Source organism: Oncorhynchus nerka, linkage group LG8, assembly GCF_034236695.1.
Source record: "Oncorhynchus nerka isolate Pitt River linkage group LG8, Oner_Uvic_2.0, whole genome shotgun sequence".
Lineage (NCBI taxonomy): Eukaryota > Metazoa > Chordata > Actinopteri > Salmoniformes > Salmonidae > Oncorhynchus > Oncorhynchus nerka.
Genome location: NC_088403.1, coordinates 69,109,223 through 69,129,222, shown reverse-complemented (window position 1 = coordinate 69,129,222; position 20,000 = coordinate 69,109,223). Strand labels below are relative to the sequence as shown.

General features: G+C 42.8%; 2 protein-coding genes across 3 annotated transcripts in view; both read left to right on the top strand.

Moving 5' to 3' along the window:
• The window catches only part of LOC115126976 (uncharacterized), a 9,890-nt gene extending 9,649 nt beyond the window's left edge, over nt 1-241 (top strand). For both annotated transcript variants that reach the window (XM_065022020.1, XM_065022021.1), the window contains exon 6: nt 1-241. This exon is cut by the window's left edge and continues 309 nt beyond it. The gene's annotated coding sequence lies outside the window, so the exon portion shown is untranslated.
• Nucleotides 1-20,000, top strand: part of LOC115133682 (FRAS1-related extracellular matrix protein 2-like) — an 82,936-nt gene that overhangs the window by 124 nt on the left and 62,812 nt on the right. The window contains exons 2-7 of the mRNA XM_065021163.1: nt 6,280-7,018; nt 9,876-9,939; nt 10,146-10,358; nt 10,511-10,657; nt 16,769-17,233; nt 17,333-19,556. Coding sequence (XP_064877235.1) covers nt 6,280-7,018; nt 9,876-9,939; nt 10,146-10,358; nt 10,511-10,657; nt 16,769-17,233; nt 17,333-19,556 — 3,852 coding nt within the window. The remainder of the gene's footprint in view (nt 1-6,279; nt 7,019-9,875; nt 9,940-10,145; nt 10,359-10,510; nt 10,658-16,768; nt 17,234-17,332; nt 19,557-20,000) is intronic.

The window sequence follows — 20,000 nt, the reverse complement described above, 5'->3', positions numbered from 1 at the left end:
TGTGGTTGATTTAGAGATTAATGTAAAAAGCTTCAATTAACTTTTACTTCCCTATTTTTTTATATATTTTTTACGTTTTTCATTCCGTATGTTTTTTTGTAGTATTTCAAGATAAAAAAAATGAATGTTTATTGTTTTTTTGTTATTCATTTTTAATAATGTTTTGCGCATGATAATAATCGCAGGAGATGATGCCAAGTCACACGGTGATTGGTTTTGGAATAAAACATACTTTACAGAATTCTAGGCGTTGTGTCTTGATGTAATAATGTGGAGAGGTAATGTGTGGAGAGGTAATGTGTGGAGAGGTCATGTGTGGAGAGGTAATGTGTGGAGAGGTAATGTTTGGAGAGGTAATGTGTGGAGAGGTAATCTGTGGAGAGGTAATCTGTGGAGAGGTAATCTGTGGAGAGGTAATGTGTTTGGGTAATAATCTGTGGAGAGGTAATGTGTTTGGGTAATAATCTGTGGAGAGGTAATGTGTGGAGAGGTAATCTGTGGAGAGGTAATGTGTTTGGGTAATATTCTGTGGAGAGGTAATGTGTGGAGAGGTAATTTGTTTGGGTAATAATCTGTGGAGAGGTAATGTGTGGAGAGGTAATGTGTGGAGAGGTAATGTGTGGAGAGGTAATCTGTGGAGAGGTCATGTGTGGAGAGGTAATGTGTGGAGAGTAATGTGTGGAGAGGTAATGTGTGGAGAGGTAATGTGTTTGGGTAATAATCTGTGGAGAGGTAATGTGTTTGGGTAATAATCTGCGGAGAGGTAATGTGTGGACAGGTAATGTGTTTGGGTAATAATCTGTGGAGAGGTAATGTGTATGGGTAATAATCTGTGGAGAGGTAATCTGTGGAGAGGTAATGTGTTTGGGTAATAATCTGCGGAGAGGTAATATGTGGAGAGGTAATGTGTTTGGGTAATAATCTGTGGAGAGGTAATGTGTTTGGGTAATAATCTGTGGAGAGGTCATGTGTGGAGAGGTAATCTGTGGAGAGGTAATGTGTTTGGGTAATAATCTGTGGAGAGGTAATGTGTTTGGGTAATAATCTGTGGAGAGGTAATGTGTTTGGGTAATAATCTGTGGAGAGGTAATGTGTGGAGAGGTAATGTGTGGAGAGGTAATGTGTGGAGAGGTAATGTGTGGAGAGGTAATGTGTGGAGAGGTAATCTGTGGAGAGGTCATGTGTGGAGAGTAAGGTAATGTGTGGAGAGGTAATGTGTGGAGAGGTAATGTGTGGAGAGATAATCTGTGGAGAGGTCATGTGTGGAGAGGTAATGTGTGGAGAGGTAATGTTTGGAGAGGTAATGTGTGGAGAGGTAATCTGTGGAGAGGTAATCTGTGGAGAGGTAATGTGTTTTGGTAATAATCTGTGGAGAGGTAATGTGTTTGGGTAATAATCTGCGGAGAGGTAATGTGTGGAGAGGTAATGTGTTTGGGTAATAATCTGTGGAGAGGTAATGTGTATGGGTAATAATCTGTGGAGAGGTAATGTGTGGAGAGGTAATCTGTGGAGAGGTAATGTGTTTGGGTAATAATCTGTGGAGAGGTAATGTGTTTGGGTAATATTATGTGGAGAGGTAATGTGTGGAGAGGTAATCTGTGGAGAGGTAATGTGTTTGAGGTAATCAAATCTGTGGAAGGTAATGTGTTTGGGTAATAATCTGTGGAGAGTTAATCTGTGGAGAGGTAATGTGTTTGGGTAATAATGCGGAGAGATAATATGTGGAGAGGTAATGTGTTTGGGTAATAATCTGTGGAAAGGTAATGTGTTTGGGTAATAATCTGTGGAGAGGTAATGTGTGGAAGTAATATGTGGAGAGGTAATGAGTGGAGAGTAATGGTGTTTGGGTAATATTCTGTGGAGAGGTAATGTGTGGAGAGGTAATTTGTTATCGGTAATAATCTGTGGAGAGGTAATGTGGAGAGGTAATGTGTTTGGGTAATAATCTGTGGAGAGGTAATGTGTGGATAGGTAATGTGTTTGGGTAATAATCTGTGAGAGGTAATGTGTTTGGGTAATAATCTGTGGAGAGGTAATGTGTTTGGGTAATAATCTGTGGAGAGGTCATTTGTTGCATATGGTAATAATGTGGAGAGGTAAGTAAGGTATATAGATGTGTGTAGCATTGTTTAAAGAGGTCATGTGTGGAGAGGTAATGTGTGGAGAGTCATTTGGAGAGTAATGTGTGAGATTATTGGAGAGGTAATGGTGGAGAGGTTGGGAGAGGTAATCTGTGGAGAGGTCATGTGTGGAGAGGTCATGTGTGGAGAGTAATGTGTGGAGAGGTAATGTGTGGAGAGTAATGTGTGGAGAGTAATAATTTTTCAGTCTCTCAGTCCCAGCTTTGATGCACCTGTACTGACCTCGCCTTCTGGATGATAGCGGGGTGAACAGGCAGTGGTTCGGGTGGTTGATGTCCTTGATGATCTTTATGGCCTTCCTGTAACATCGGGTGGTGTAGGTGTCCTGGAGGGCAGGTAGTTTGCCCCCGGTGATGCGTTGTGCAGACCTCACTACCCTCTGGAGAGCCTTACGGTTGAGGGCGGAGCAGTTGCCGTACCAGGCGGTGATACAGCCCGCCAGGATGCTCTCGATTGTGCATCTGTAGAAGTTGTGAGTGCTTTTGGTGACAAGCCGAATTTCTTCAGCCTCCTGAGGTTGAAGAGGCGCTGCTGCGCCTTCTTCACGACGCTGTCAGTGTGAGTGGACCAATTCAGTTTGTCTGTGATGTGTATGCCGAGGAACTTAAAACTTGCTACCCTCTCCACTACTGTTCCATCGATGTGGATAGGGGGGTGTTCCCTCTGCTGTTTCCTGAAGTCCACAATCATCTCCTTAGTTTTGTTGACGTTGAGTGTGAGGTTATTTTCCTGACACCACACTCCGAGGGCCCTCACCTCCTCCCTGTAGGCCGTCTCGTCGTTGTTGGTAATCAAGCCTACCACTGTTGTGTCGTCCGCAAACTTGATGATTGAGTTGGAGGCGTGCGTGGCCACGCAGTCGTGGGTGAACAGGGAGTACAGGAGAGGGCTCAGAACGCACCCTTGTGGGGCCCCCGTGTTGAGGATCAGCGGGGAGGAGATGTTGTTGCCTACCCTCACCACCTGGGGGCGGCCCGTCAGGAAGTCCAGTACCCAGTTGCACAGGGTGGGGTCGAGACCCAGGGTCTCGAGCTTGATGACGAGCTTGGAGGGTACTATGGTGTTGAATGCCGAGCTGTAGTCGATGAACAGCATTCTCACATAGGTATTCCTCTTGTCCAGGTGGGTTAGGGCAGTGTGCAGTGTGGTTGAGATTGCATCGTCTTTGGACCTATTTGGGCGGTAAGCAAATTGGAGTGGGTCTAGGGTGTCAGGTAGGGTGGAGGTGATATGGTCCTTGACTAGTCTCTCAAAGCACTTCATGATGACGGAAGTGAGTGCTACGGGGCGGTAGTCGTTTAGCTCAGTTACCTTAGCTTTCTTGGGAACAGGAACAATGGTGGCCCTCTTGAAGCATGTGGAAACAGCAGACTGGTATAGGGATTGATTGAATATGTCCGTAAACACACCGGCCAGCTGGTCTGCGCATGCTCTGAGGGCGCGGCTGGGGATGCCGTCTGGGCCTGCAGCCTTGCGAGGGTTAACACGTTTAAATGTCTTACTCACCTCGGCTGCAGTGAAGGAGAGACCGCATGTTTTCGTTGCAGGCCGTGTCAGTGGCACTGTATTGTCCTCAAAGCGGGCAAAAAGTTATTTAGTCTGCCTGGGAGCAAGACATCCTGGTCCGTGACTGGGCTGGGTTTCTTCTTGTAGTCCGTGATTGACTGTAGACCCTGCCACATGCCTCTTGTGTCTGAGCCATTGAATTGAGATTCCACTTTGTCTCTGTACTGACGCTTAGCTTGTTTAATAGCCTTGCGGAGGGAATAGCTGCATTGTTTATATTCGGACATGTTACCAGACACCTTGCCCTGATTAAAAGCAGTGGTTCGCTTTCAGTTTCACGCGAATGCTGCCATCAATCCACGGTTTCTGGTTTGGGAATGTTTTTATCGTTGCTATGGGAACGACATCTTCGACGCACGTTCTAATGAAACTCGCACGTCAATATTTTCATCTGACGCAATACGAAACATGTCCCAGTCCACGTGATGGAAGCAGTCTTGGAGTGTGGAGTCAGCTTGGTCTGACCAGCGTTGGACAGACCTCAGCGTGGGAGCCTCTTGTTTAAGTTTCTGCCTGTAGGCAGGGATCAACAAAATGGAGTCGTGGTCAGCTTTTCCGAAAGGGGGCGGGGCAGGGCCTTATATGCGTCGCGGAAGTTAGAGTAACAATGATCCAAGGTTTTACCACCCCTGGTTGCGCAATCGATATGCTGATAAAATTTAGGGAGTCTTGTTTTCAGATTAGCTTTGTTAAAATCCCCAGCTACAATGAATGCAGCCTCCGGATAAATGGTTTCCAGTTTGCAAAGAGTTAAATAAAGTTCGTTCAGAGCCATCGATGTGTCTGCTTGGGGGATATATACGGCTGTGATTATAATCGAAGAGAATTCTCTTGGAAGATAATGCGGTCTACATTTGATTGTGAGGAATTCTAAATCAGGTGAACAGAAGGATTTGAGTTCCTGTATGTTTCCTTCATCACACCATGTCTCGTTAGTCATGAGGCATACGCCCCCGCCGCTCTTCTTACCAGAAAGATGTTTGTTTCTGTCGGCGCGATGCGTGGAGAAACCCGTTGGCTGCACCGCATCGGATAGCGTCTTCCCAGTAAGCCATGTTTCCGTGAAGCAGAGAACATTGCAGTCTCTGATGTCCCTCTGGAATGCTACCCTTGCTCGGATTTCATCAACGTTGTTGTCAAGAGACTGGACATTGGCAAGAAGAATGCTGGGGAGTGGTGCGCGATGTGCCCTTGTCCGGAGTCTGACCAGAAGACCGCTACGTTTCCCTCTTTTTCGGAGTCGTTTTCTTGGGTCGCTGCATGCGATCCATTCCGTTGTCCTGTTTGTAAGGCAGAACACAGGATCCGCGTCGCGGAAAACATATTCTTGGTCGTACTGATGGTGAGTTGACGCTGATCTTATATTCAGTACTTCTTCTCGACTGTATGTAATGAAACCTAAGATGACCTGGGGTACTAATGTAAGAAATAACACGTAAAAAAACAAAAAACTGCATAGTTTCCTAGGAACGCGAAGCGAGGCGGCCATCTCTGTCGGCGCCGGAAATCACTAATGTGTGGAGAGTAATGTGTGGAGAGGTAATGTGTGGAGAGTAATGTGTGGAGAGTAATGTGTGGAGAGGTCATGTGTCTAGAGGTCATGTGTGGAGAGGTAATGTGTCTAGAGGTAATCTGTGGGGAGGTAATGTGTGGAGAGGTAATCTGTGGAGAGGTCATGAGTGGAGAGGTAACGTGTGGAGAGGTAATCTGTGGAGAGGTAATGTGTGGAGAGGTAATGTGTGGAGAGTAATGTGTGGAGAGGTAATGTGTGGAGAGATCATGTGTGGAGAGGTAATCTGTGGAGAGGTAATGTCTGGAGAGGTAATGTGTGGAGAGGTAATGCGTGGAGAGGTAATGTGTGGAGAGGTCATGTGTGGAGAGCAATGTGTGGAGAGGTAATGTGTGGAGAGTAATGTGTGGAGAGGTAATGTGTGGAGAGGTAATGTGTGGAGAGGTCATCTGTGGAGAGGTAATGAGTGGAGAGTAATGTGTGGAGAGGTAATGTGTGGAGAGGTAATCTGTGGAGAGGTAATCTGTGGAGAGGTAATCTGTGGAGAGGTAATCTGTGGAGAGGTAATGTGTGGAGAGGTAATGTGTGGAGAGGTAATGTGTGGAGAGTAACGTGTGGAGTGGTAATGTGTGGAGAGGTATTTGTTCTCAGGGGGTTTTACTCAGTTTGGTGGGAGTGACTTTGGAGTGCCTTCTGCCCCCCTCGGTAAATGTTTGTAGAGTGAGGGAGGGGTGTGAGAAAAAAGTCTGCATGGAGAGAGGGTTGCAGGGAGAGAGAAGGGTCTGTAAAAGAGAGAGATATGAGGAGTGGGTTTGGGAAAGGGAGGCAGAGCAGGGTCTCAGAGGAGGGTCTCGGTATATAAAGGGCCTCCAGCAGCCACAGTCCTGACAGACAGAGAGAAAGCGAACACTATGGCTACAACAACGGCAGGAGAAGAGCTGGATCCTGAGTCCAGCCCTGGACGTCGACACCGACACCAAACAACACCGGCCACACAGAAACGGCAACCTCTGATATACCTCTGTATCTCTCTCATTCTGGATCTCTGTTGTCCGTCTGTAGAAGGGACCAACTGGCACCAGTACCACCATCGCCCCCGACCCCAGCCAGGGTCCATCATCCTGGGCAACAGAGGGCTGAAGGTCCCCCGGGGGAGTTGGGCCTACCTGGATCCTCTCTGTGACCTGGTGACCAGAGTCCTTCCAGGCGACTCCTGTTACGTCACGGTCTTCGACCGCGCTGTCATACCGGGAACACTCACCCCAAAGAAGTTCCCGTGCGCGTTCGAGAAAGGCCAGGTGAAGTACGTGCATTTCGGGTCAAAGGTCATTACCAGGGATACGGTGAGGTTACAGGTGAGGTATGACACGCAGACGGACACGCTGGTTATACCGCTGACCTTAGAGGTCGAGGCGACCGCGAACGGTCGAGAGGTCGTGACCACGAACACTCCGCTGATCGTGAGCGAGCTGGACAGGATCTCTAGCGCCATCAATGGTCAGAGCTTGGTTATTCCATTCAGCGGGTCCGGTTTCGGTTCCGCCGGTTCCTCCGGTTCCGCGTCGCGGTGTAAACTCACCTTGTTGATCGGAACGGGCGGTTTCCCCAGACACGGAACTCTTTTGAATTACGTCACCAACGGTCAACCGACGGACTGCCATGCTTTCGTCAACATGGGTGTTCGTTATAAACTCACCCCTACCTCTGACTCACCTTATATCGACTACATCCCCATGCTAGCAGAGTTACTAGACCAACACGGGAGGGCCACACAGCAGGAGTACTTCCTCATCACAGTCAGGTTTGCATTGTTTATGTTTTCTAACTTTGGCTTTGGGTACTATATAGAGAATAGGGTACTATGTAGAGAATATGGTGCTATGTAGAGAATAGGGTACTATGTAGAGAATAGGGTACTATGTAGAGAATAGGGTACAATGTAGAGAACAGGGTGTTATGTAGAGAATAGGGTGCTATGTAGAGAATAGGGTACTATGTAGAGAATAGGGTACTATGTAGAGAATAGGGTACTATGTAGAGAATAGGGTACAATGTAGAGAACAGGGTGTTATGTAGAGAATAGGGTGCTATGTAGAGAATATGATATTTTATAGAGAATAGGGTACTATGTAGAGAATATTATATTTTATAGAGAATAGGGTACTATGTAGAGAATATGGTGTTATGTGGAGAATAGGGTACTATGTGGAGAATAGGGTACTATGTAGAGAATAGGGTACTATGTAGAGAATATGATATTTTATAGAGAATAGGGTGCTATGTAGAGAACAGGGTGCTATGTAGAGAATAGGGTACTATGTAGAGAACAGGGTACTATGTACAGAATATGGTGTTATGTAGAGAATATGATATTTTATAGAGAATAGGGTACTATGTAGAGAATAGGGTACTATGTAGAGAATAGGGTACTATGTAGAGAATAGGGTACTATGTAGAAAATAGGGTACTATGTAGAGAATATGGTACAATGTAGAGAATAGGGTGTTATGTAGAGAATATGATATTTTATAGAGAATAGGGTACTATGTAGAGAATAGGGTACTATGTAGAGAAGAGGGTACTGTGTAGAGAACAGGGTACTATGTAGAGAATATGATATTTTATAGAGAATAGGGTACTATGTAGAGAATATGGTACAATGTAGAGAATAGGGTACTATGTAGAGAATATGATATGTTATAGAGAATAGGGTGCTATGTAGAGAACAGGGTGTTATGTGGAGAATATGGTACTATGTAGAGAATAGGGTACTATGTAGAGAACAGGGTGCTATGTAGAGAACAGGGTACTATGTAGAGAATAGGGTACTATGTAGAGAATATGGTACTATGTAGAGAATAGGGTACTATGTAGAGAACAGGGTGCTATGTAGAGAACAGGGTACTATGTAGAGAATATGGTACAATGTAGAGAATAGGGTGTTATGTAGAGAATATGATATTTTATAGAGAATAGGGTGCTATGTAGAGAACAGGGTGCTATGTAGAGAATAGGGTACTATGTAGAGAACAGGGTACTATGTACAGAATAGGGTGTTATGTAGAGAATATGATATTTTATAGAGAATAGGGTACTATGTAGAGAATAGGGTACTATGTAGAGAATAGGGTACTATGTAGAGAATAGGGTACTATGTAGAGAATATGGTACAATGTAGAGAATATGATATTTTATAGAGAATAGGGTACTATGTAGAGAATATGGTACAATGTAGAGAATAGGGTGTTATGTAGAGAATATGATATTTTATAGAGAATAGGGTACTATGTAGAGAATATGGTACAATGTAGAGAATAGAGTACTATGTAGAGAATATGGTACAATGTAGAGAATAGGGTACTATGTAGAGAATATGATATTTTATAGAGAATAGGGTGCTATGTAGAGAACAGGGTGTTATGTGGAGAATAGGGTACTATGTAGAGAATAGGGTACTATGTTGAGAACAGGGTGCTATGTAGAGAACAGGGTAATATGTAGAGAATATGGTACAATGTAGAGAACAGGGTGTTATGTAGAGAATAGGGTACTATGTAGAGAATATGATATTTTATAGAGAATAGGGTGCTATGTAGAGAATATTATATTTTATAGAGAATAGGGTACTATGTAGAGAACAGGGTGCTATGTAGAGGATATGGTACTACGTAGAGAACAGGGTACTATGTAGAGAATAGGGTACTACGTAGAGAACAGGGTGCTATGTAGAGAATATGGTACTATGTAGAGAATAGGGTACTATGTAGAGAATATGATATTTTATAGAGAATAGGGTACTATGTAGAGAATAGGATATTATGTAGAGAATAGGGTACTATGTAGAGAATATGATATTTTATAGAGAATATGGTACTTTGTAGAGAATAGGGTACTACGTAGAGAACAGGGTGTTATGTAGAGAATAGTCCAGTCCTTTGTCATTAGATTCTACAGTTTTGCCCCACTGTATCTGGTTTTGCCCCACTGTATCTGGTTTTGCCCCACTGTATCTGGTTTTGCCCCACTGTATCTGGTTTTGCCCCACTGTATCTGGTTTTGCCCCACTGTATCTGGTTTTCCGTCGAGGAGCCCTTTGGACGGAAGTGTTTTAACAAATGCTTTCATACATGACCTCTGGGGTCATCTCTGGGGTCGTCTCTGGGGTTATCTCTGGGGTCACTCAAATGCTTTCATACATGTGTTACCATATGTGACCCTCTGGGGTCATCTCTGGGGTCATCTCTGGGGTCACTTCTGGGGTCATCTCTGGGTTCACTTAAATGCTTTCATACATGTGTTACCATATGTGACCCTCTGGGGTCACTTCTGGGGTCATCTCTGGGGTCACTTCTGGGGTCATCTCTGGGGTCACTTCTGGGGTCGTCTCTGGGGTCACTTCTGGGGTCATCTCTGGGGTCACTTAAATGCTTTCATACATGTGTTACCATATGTGACCCTCTGGGGTCACTTCTGGGGTCATCTCTGGGGTCATCTCTGGGGTCATCTCTGGGTTCACTTAAATGCTTTCATACATGTGTTACCATATGTGACCTTCTGGGGTCATCTCTGGGGTCATCTCTGGGGTCATCTCTGGGGTCGTCTCTGGGGTCATCTCTGGGGTCATCTTGTGTGATGTATGTGTGATGTATTCTATTCAGGATCCGAGAGGGTATCACCAACAGCCCTCCCAGACCCAGCTTTCTCACCATGATGATGATGGAGGTACACATATTATTGATTCATTGATTGATGGACGGATTGAGTGATTGATCGGTCTATTTTTTTATTCAGTGATTAACACCGTATCACAATCACCCAACAACAAGACAACTTTACACGTGTAAAATACAACGACGCAACATCCTATTCTGATCAAAATATTTATTTATGTATTTAAAAAAAAAAAAAACGTTTATTCACTTACGTAGGTGGACCAGTTTGTGATGACGGCCATCACCAGTGACGTGTTGGCAGCGGAAGACGCAGAGTCCGCCTCTGATGACCTCATCTTCAACATCCTCACTCCATTGGCTCCAGACCAAGGTGACATCATCAGCACGGACGACCAGAACCAGCCAATCGCGTCGTTCCGTCAGCGGGACGTCAAAGACCTGAAGATCGCCTACAGACCTCCAGCAGAGGCGAGTCTTTGAGTATTTGCATATTATGTTAATTTTCCCAATTACATTATTTATGACGTATCTTTGGAGTGACCAAAGTATTTCAAATGTGTCAAATATGAATAAGGTGAATAGGTAAGAACATAGTATAAATAAAGTAATTGTTGCCCCAGGATTCTGGTCGTCCCTCTGAGAGGATCGTCCATGTAGAGATGGAGGTGGTGGATTCAGACGGGGGCGCTTCAGAACGGTTCTCCTTCATGATAGTAGTCAAACCCATGAACACACTGGCTCCTGTAGTCACCATCAATACTGGACAGGTACACACAACGCATGCACACACACACACACACACACACACACACACACACACACACACACACACACACACACACACACACACACACACACACACACACACACACACACACACACACACACACACACACACACACACACACATACACACACACACACACACACACACACACACACACACACACACACACACACACACACACACACACACACACACACACACACACACACACACACACATGCGCCATCAAATTGTCCGGAAAGAGTTCAGACCCCTTGACTTTTTCCACGTTGTGTTACGTTACAGCGTTATTCTAAAACGGATTAAATAAATACAAATATTCAGCAATCAACAAACAATACCCCCATAATGACATCACAATACCCCCATAATGACATCACAATACCCCCATAATGACATCACAATACCCCCATAATGACATCACAATACCCCATAATGACATCACAATACCCCCATAATGACATCACAATACCCCCATAATGTCATCACAATACCCCCATAATGACATCGCAATACCCCATAATGACATCACAATACCCCCATAATGACATCACAATACCCCCATAATGACATCACAATACCCCCATAATGACATCACAATACCCCCATAATGACATCACAATACCCCCATAATGACATCACAATACCCCCATAATGACATCGCAATACCCCCATAATGACATCACAATACCCCCATAATGACATCGCAATACCCCCATAATGACATCACAATACCCCCATAATGACATCACAATACCCCCATAATGACATCGCAATACCCCATAATGACATCACAATACCCCCATAATGACATCACAATACCCCCATAATGACATCACAATACCCCCATAATGACATCACAATACCCCCATAATGTCATCACAATACCCCCATAATGACATCGCAATACCCCATAATGACATCACAATACCCCCATAATGACATCACAATACCCCCATAATGACATCACAATACCCCCATAATGACATCAATAATGACATCACAATACCCCCATAATGACATCACAATACCCCCATAACAATACCCCCATAATGACATCACAATACCCCCATAATGACATCACAATACCCCCATAATGACATCACAATACCCCCATAATGACATCACAATACCCCATAATGACACACAATACCCCCATAATGACATCACAATACCCCCATAATGACATCACAATACCCCCATAATGACATCACAATACCCCCATAATGACATCACAATACCCCCATAATGACATCACAATACCCCCATAATGACATCACAATACCCCCATAATGACATCACAATACCCCATAATGACATCACAATACCCCATAATGTATCAATGTATAAAACAATACCCCCATAATGTATCAATGTATAAAACAATACCCCCATAATGACATCACAATACCCCCATAATGACATCACAATACCCCCATAATGACATCACAATACCCCCATAATGACATCACAATACCCCCATAATGACATCACAATACCCCCATAATGTATCAATGTATAAAACAATACCCCCATAATGTATCAATGTATAAAACAATACCCCCATAATGTATCAATGTATAAAACAATACCCCCATAATGTATCAATGTATAAAACAATACCCCATAATGTATCAATGTATAAAACAATACCCCCATAATGTATCAATGTATAAAACAATACCCCCATAATGTATCAATGTATAAAACAATACCCCCATAATGTATCAATGTATAAAACAATACCCCCATAATGTATCAATGTATAAAACAATACCCCCATAATGTATCAATGTATAAAACAATACCCCCATAATGTATCAATGTATAAAACAATACCCCCATAATGTATCAATGTATAAAACAATACCCCCATAATGTATCAATGTATAAAACAATACCCCCATAATGTATCAATGTATAAAACAATACCCCCATAATGTATCAATGTATAAAACAATACCCCCATAATGTATCAATGTATAAAACAATACCCCCATAATGTATCAATGTATAAAACAATACCCCCATAATGTATCAATGTATAAAACAATACCCCCATAATGTATCAATGTATAAAACAATACCCCCATAATGTATCAATGTATAAAACAATACCCCCATAATGTATCAATGTATGACAAACAATACCCCCATAATGTATCAATGTATAATGAACAATACCCCATAATGTATCAATGTATAGAAACAATACCCCCATAATGTATCAATGTATAAAACAATACCCCCATAATGTATCAATGTATAAAACAATACCCCCATAATGTATAAAACAATGTATAATGAATCACAATACCCCCATAATGTATCAATACCCCCATAATAAAACAATACCCCCATAATGTATCAATGTATAAAACAATACCCCCATAATGTATCAATGTATAAAACAATACCCCCATAATGTATCAATGTATAAAACAATACCCCCATAATGTATCAATGTATAAAACAATACCCCCATAATGTATCAATGTATAAAACAATACCCCCATAATGTATCAATGTATAAAACAATACCCCCATAATGTATCAATGTATAAAACAATACCCCCATAATGTATCAATGTATAAAACAATACCCCCATAATGTATCAATGTATAAAACAATACCCCCATAATGTATCAATGTATAAAACAATACCCCCATAATGTATCAATGTATAAAACAATACCCCCATAATGTATCAATGTATAAAACAATACCCCCATAATGTATCAATGTATAAAACAATACCCCCATAATGTATCAATGTATAAAACAATACCCCCATAATGTATCAATGTATAAAACAATACCCCCATAATGTATCAATGTATAAAACAATACCCCCATAATGTATCAATGTATAAAACAATACCCCCATAATCAATGTATCATAATGTATAAAACAATACCCCATAATGTATCAATGTATAAAACAATACCCCCATAATGTATCAATGTATAAAACAATACCCCCATAATGTATCAATGTATAAAACAATACCCCCATAATGTATCAATGTATAAAACAATACCCCCATAATGTATCAATGTATAAAACAATACCCCATAATGTAATGTCAATGTATAAAACAATACCCCCATAATGTATCAATGTATAAAACAATACCCCATAATGTATCAATGTATAAAACAATACCCCATAATGTATCAATGTATAAAACAATACCCCCATAATGTATCAATGTATAAAACAATACCCCCATAATGTATCAATGTATAAAACAATACCCCCATAATGTATCAATGTATAAAACAATACCCCATAATGTATCAATGTATAAAACAATACCCCCATAATGTATCAATGTATAAAACAATACCCCCATAATGTATCAATGTATAAAACAATACCCCCATAATGTATCAATGTATAAAACAATACCCCCATAATGTATCAATGTATAAAACAATACCCCCATAATGTATCAATGTATAAAACAATACCCCCATAATGTATCAATGTATAAAACAATACCCCCATAATGTATCAATGTATAAAACAATACCCCCATAATGTATCAATGTATAAAACAATACCCCCATAATGTATCAATGTATAAAACAATACCCCCATAATGTATCAATGTATCAATGTATAAAACCCCCATAATGATCAATGTATAAAAACAATACCCCCATAATGTATCAATGTATAAAACAATACCCCCATAATGTATCAATGTATAAAACAATACCCCCATAATGTATCAATGTATAAAACAATACCCCCATAATGTATCAATGTATAAAACAATACCCCCATAATGTATCAATGTATAAAACAATACCCCCATAATGTATCAATGTATAAAACAATACCCCCATAATGTATCAATGTATAAAACAATACCCCCATAATGTATCAATGTATAAAACAATACCCCATAATGTATCAATGTATAAAACAATACCCCATAATGTATCAATGTATAAAACAATACCCCCATAATGTATCAATGTATAAAACAATACCCCCATAATGTATCAATGTATAAAACAATACCCCCATAATGTATCAATGTATAAAACAATACCCCCATAATGTATCAATGTATAAAACAATACCCCCATAATGTATCAATGTATAAAACAATACCCCCATAATGTATCAATGTATAAAACAATACCCCCATAATGTATCAATGTATAAAACAATACCCCCATAATGTATCAATGTATAAAACAATACCCCCATAATGTATCAATGTATAAAACAATACCCCCATAATGTATCAATGTATAAAACAATACCCCCATAATGTATCAATGTATAAAACAATACCCCCATAATGTATCAATGTATAAAACAATACCCCATAATGTATCAATGTATAAAACAATACCCCCATAATGTATCAATGTATAAAACAATACCCCCATAATGTATCAATGTATAAAACAATACCCCATAATGTATCAATGTATAAAACAATACCCCCATAATGTATCAATGTATAAAACAATACCCCCATAATGTATCAATGTATAAAACAATACCCCCATAATGTATCAATGTATAAAACAATACCCCCATAATGTATCAATGTATAAAACAATACCCCCATAATGTATCAATGTATAAAACAATACCCCCATAATGTATCAATGTATGAAACAATACCCCATAATGTATCAATGTATAAAACAATACCCCCATAATGTATCAATGTATAAAACAATACCCCCATAATGTATCAATGTATAAAACAATACCCCCATAATGTATCAATGTATAAAACAATACCCCCATAATGTATCAATGTATAAAACAATACCCCCATAATGTATCAATGTATAAAACAATACCCCCATAATGTATCAATGTATAAAACAATACCCCCATAATGTATCAATGTATGAAAAATACACGTGAAAATACCTTATTTACAAAAGTATTCAGAACCTTTGCTATGAGACTCAAAATTGAACTCAGGTTCATCCTGTTTTCATTGATCATATTTGAGATGTTTCTACAACTTGATTGGAGTCAGCATGTGGTAAATTCAATTGATTGGACATGATTTGGAAAGGCACACACCTGTCTTTATAAGTCACACAGTTGACACTGCATGTCAGAGCAAAAACCAAGCCATGAGGTGGAAGGAATTGTCCGTAGAGCTCCAAGACAGGATTGTGTTGAGACACAGATCTGAGGAAGGGTGACAAAATATTTCTGCAGCATTGAAGGTCCCCAAGAACACAGTGGCCTAAATCATTCTTAAATGGAAGATGTTTGGAACCACCAAGACTCTTCCTAGAGCTGGCCGCCGGGCCAAACTGAGCAATCGGGGGAGAAAGGCCTTTGTCAGGGAGGTGACCAAGACCCCGATGGTCACTCTGACAGAGCTCTAGAGTTCCTTTGTGGAGATGGTAGAACCTTCTAGAAGAACAATCATCTCTGCAGCACTCCACCAATCAGGCATTTATGGTAGAGTGGCCAGATGGAAGCCACTCCTCAGTAAAAGGCACATGACAGCCAGCTTGGTGTTTGCCAAAAGGCACCTAAAAGACTCTGAGATGATGAGAAACAAGATTCTCTGGTCTGATGAAACCAAGATTGAACTCTTTGGCCTGAATGCCAAGAGTCACGTCTGGAGGAAACCTGGCACCATCCCTACAGCCAAGACAACGCGGAGTGGCTTCGGGACAAGTCTCTGAATGTCCTTGAGTGGCCCAGCCAGAGCTCGGACTTTAACTCGATCAAACATCTCTGGAGGGACCTGTGCATCAACGCTCCCCATTCAACCTGACAGAGCTTGAGAGGATCTGCAGAGAAGAATGGGAGAAACTCCCCAAATACAGGTGTGCCAAGCTTTTATAAATGAGCAAAAATATAACAATAAATGTTTTTGCTTTGTCATTATGGAGTATTGTGTTTAGATTGATGAGGGGAAAAAACAAATTCATACATTTTTAGAATAAGGCTGTAAAGTAACAAAGGCTGTAACATCACAAAATGTGGAAAAAGTCAAGGGGTCTGAACACTTTCCAAAGGTACATAATGTCTTATGAGGCCTCTGGCATTATCAACCTTTTTCTCTCTCGCTCTGTCCTTCCCAGATGCTGTTTAAGGGCCAGTCCAGACCGCTGTCGTCCAACCATAACCTCCGAATCAGCGACGAAGACAACCTGTCAGACGTCAGGATCACCGTCCTCCGAGGATGTAAACACGGCGTCCTGACAGTCCTCGGGTCGCCTCTCGGGTCACCGCGGCAACGGGAGTTCTTTACGCCGGCGCAACTCGACAGCGGATTGGTTGTCTACGAACACGACGGTTCCGAAACGTTCTCCGATAACATCCTGTTCCGCATGACGGACGGGCAACTCCACGTCGACTTCCTGTTCCCAGTGACGATTGTCGCCATGGACGACGAGGCTCCGGTCATCAATGTCAACACCGGGTTGATCCTGTCGCGGAAGGAGACCAAGATGATATCATCGGTGGTTCTAAGTGCGACGGATGTTGATTCTGAAGTCTCGACAGTGAAGTTTGTGCTCGTGGCGCCGTTCTCGACCATCGGACAGGTGAGTTCCTTGATTCTTTAATGTATGTTGCCTTCATTATTATATTTTGTCTGGAGCTTTGTGATTCTTCTTTTATGAAATGCATTGTATTATTATTAGGTGTTTCTCAGACAATCACACCCACCTGTGGACCTCACCGGATGGACATTCAACACCGCCGAGCGAATCTACGAATGCGTCGTCACCGAATGGCTCCAACGAGACGTAACAGAGGGTAGGGTGTTCTACCAACACACCGGACCTCAACTCACCTCCACCTTCACTGACCAATTAGCGTTCCGTTGCCAGGACGACAACGTCCCTCCCAACCAATCAGGCGACAACATGTTCCTCGTCGGAATCCACCCGGTCGACGACCTCGCACCGGAACCCTTCCCCGGTTCCACTCTAGTCCTGACCGTCAACGAGTACCAACTCACTCCGATACAGAAGACGTGTTTACAGTTCACAGACCTAGACTCTGACGACTCTGATGACCTGAGGTATATTATCGTTATCCCACCCACTAACACAGACCAGAACGACCCAACACCACTGGGCCATATCGTCCTGACCGACAACCCTAATGTTGTTGTCACTGAGTTCACCCAGGCACAGGTCAACCACCTCAAAGTAGCCTATAAGCCACCAGATCTGGAGTTGGGAACCACACCTAGAGTGGTCCAGTTCACCTTTATTGTGAAAGATCCAGTAGGACACTCTGTAGATGGAGTCTTTACTATCAACCTGCAACCAGTGGACAACAAACCCCCAGTCACCAAAACTGGTGTCGACCTCGACGTCAATGTAAAGAATACGTATGTGTTCACTAAGGATGTGTTGGATGCTACAGATCAGGATACGAGTGCTGATAGTATCACGTTCATCGTGACCCAGGTTCCAAAGTTTGGCGTTCTGAGATGTGTTGGTGTAGATCTGTCCGTGTGGAACTATTTCACCCTAGCAGACATCCACAGGGGTGTGGTAGTGTACATTCACCGGGGTAACGGTCCAGGGAGTGACGTCGTAAAAGTGGACGTTAGCGATGGATACCACAAGGTTCCCGTGACGATCAGAATCAACGTTGTTACTCCGGCTGTCGTGGCAACGCCACCGACGGCCCCTCCAACACTGCGAGAACTCCATATAATCATAGAGGTAAACGAGAACGGACAGATTCAAATCACAGGAGACAAAGTCCAGGTCAGCGGCAGGATGCACGTTGATGACCTCACCTTTCTCATCGAACAACCTCCTCGCTTCGGGGTCGTCCAGGTGCAGGGCGTGCCCTCTGATAGGCTGACGCTGCGTGACATCATTGACGGCCAGGTGACCTATGTCCACACCAGCGGCGAGGTCGGACCTGGGAAACACAACGACACCTTCACGCTCACCGTGATTGGTCCGTGGATCTCCGGGGGCAACAGGGTCATTCAGAAGGTCAAAGTGCAGGTGTCGATACTTCCTGTTGACAGCGTTCCACCCATAATCAGTGTCGGGGATCTGTTAAAGGTCACGGAAGGAGAGAAGAAGGTGGTAACAGTAGAGAACATCAGAGTAGAAGACTCTGACACTGACGTTGACGTTGTTCTCTGTACCATCCTGGTCCAGCCGACATTCGGATACTTAGAGATCACCTCAGCCAGTCCTGGCTCGGAGAAGTCCAGAGCGGGAATCGCTGTGATGGCGTTCCACTACCGAGAAGTTCGACTCGGGAATGTCGTCTACGTTCAGAGTATACATAAAGGAACGGAACCCTTCGAGGATAGGACGACGATCCAGTGTTCAGACGGTATCAACCAATCAGAGATGAGCATTTTGACCTTTGTGATCTTGCCAGACAATGATGAGGAGCCTCAGGTGTTCACGGGAGAGTTCGTGGTCATGGAAGGGATGAGCCTCGCTGTCGACGTTCCGATCCTCAATGTGGTCGACCTCGACGTTCCGGGCGATGTTTTGGAATTCGAGGTCGTGGTTCCTCCAAAACACGGGAAGATCGTCCAGCACCTGGCGACAGGGACCGTTATCGTTGTGACGTTCACCTTGGATCAGATCCGAACCGGTTCCACCATCGTCTACGAGCACGATGGTTCTGAGACGAGACACGACAACTTCTCGGTGAAAGTAACGGACGGGAAACACGTCGTAGAGAAGGAGGTCATCGTCACGGTGATACCGGTCGACGACGAGACCCCTCGCCTGGCGATCAACACTGGGCTGGAGGTGGAGTTCAGGGAATGGAAAGTCATCACCAATAAGATCCTCAAAGCCACCGATCTGGACTCCGAGGACGGGACTCTGATGTTTATCATCCGCAGGGATCCGGAGCAGGGCTGCCTGCAACGTCCGGTGTCTCCAACTTCATATCAAGGTCTACTTTCTTACTTTCTTACCTTTTTTCCAAACATTTTGTTTTATATTGTCAATAGTTGACAGTAACCAACATTCAGATCAACAACAACATAAAACATACAACACACAATTCAAATGTACGTACAATATTCAACTGTATTAGCAAAGTCAATTACAGTTATAATTAGAATCTAATTACTAATCTAGTACCAGGGCCAATTTCAGACCCAAACCTATCCCAATCTAATCAAATCCTAAACCTAACCTAACTAATCTAGTACCAGGGCCCATTTCAGACCCAGACCTATCCTAAACTAATCAAATCCTAAACCTAACCTAACTAATCTAGTACCAGGTCCCATTTCAGACCCAGACCTATCCTAATCTAATCAAATCCTAAACCTAACCTAACTAATCTAGTACCAGGGCCCATTTC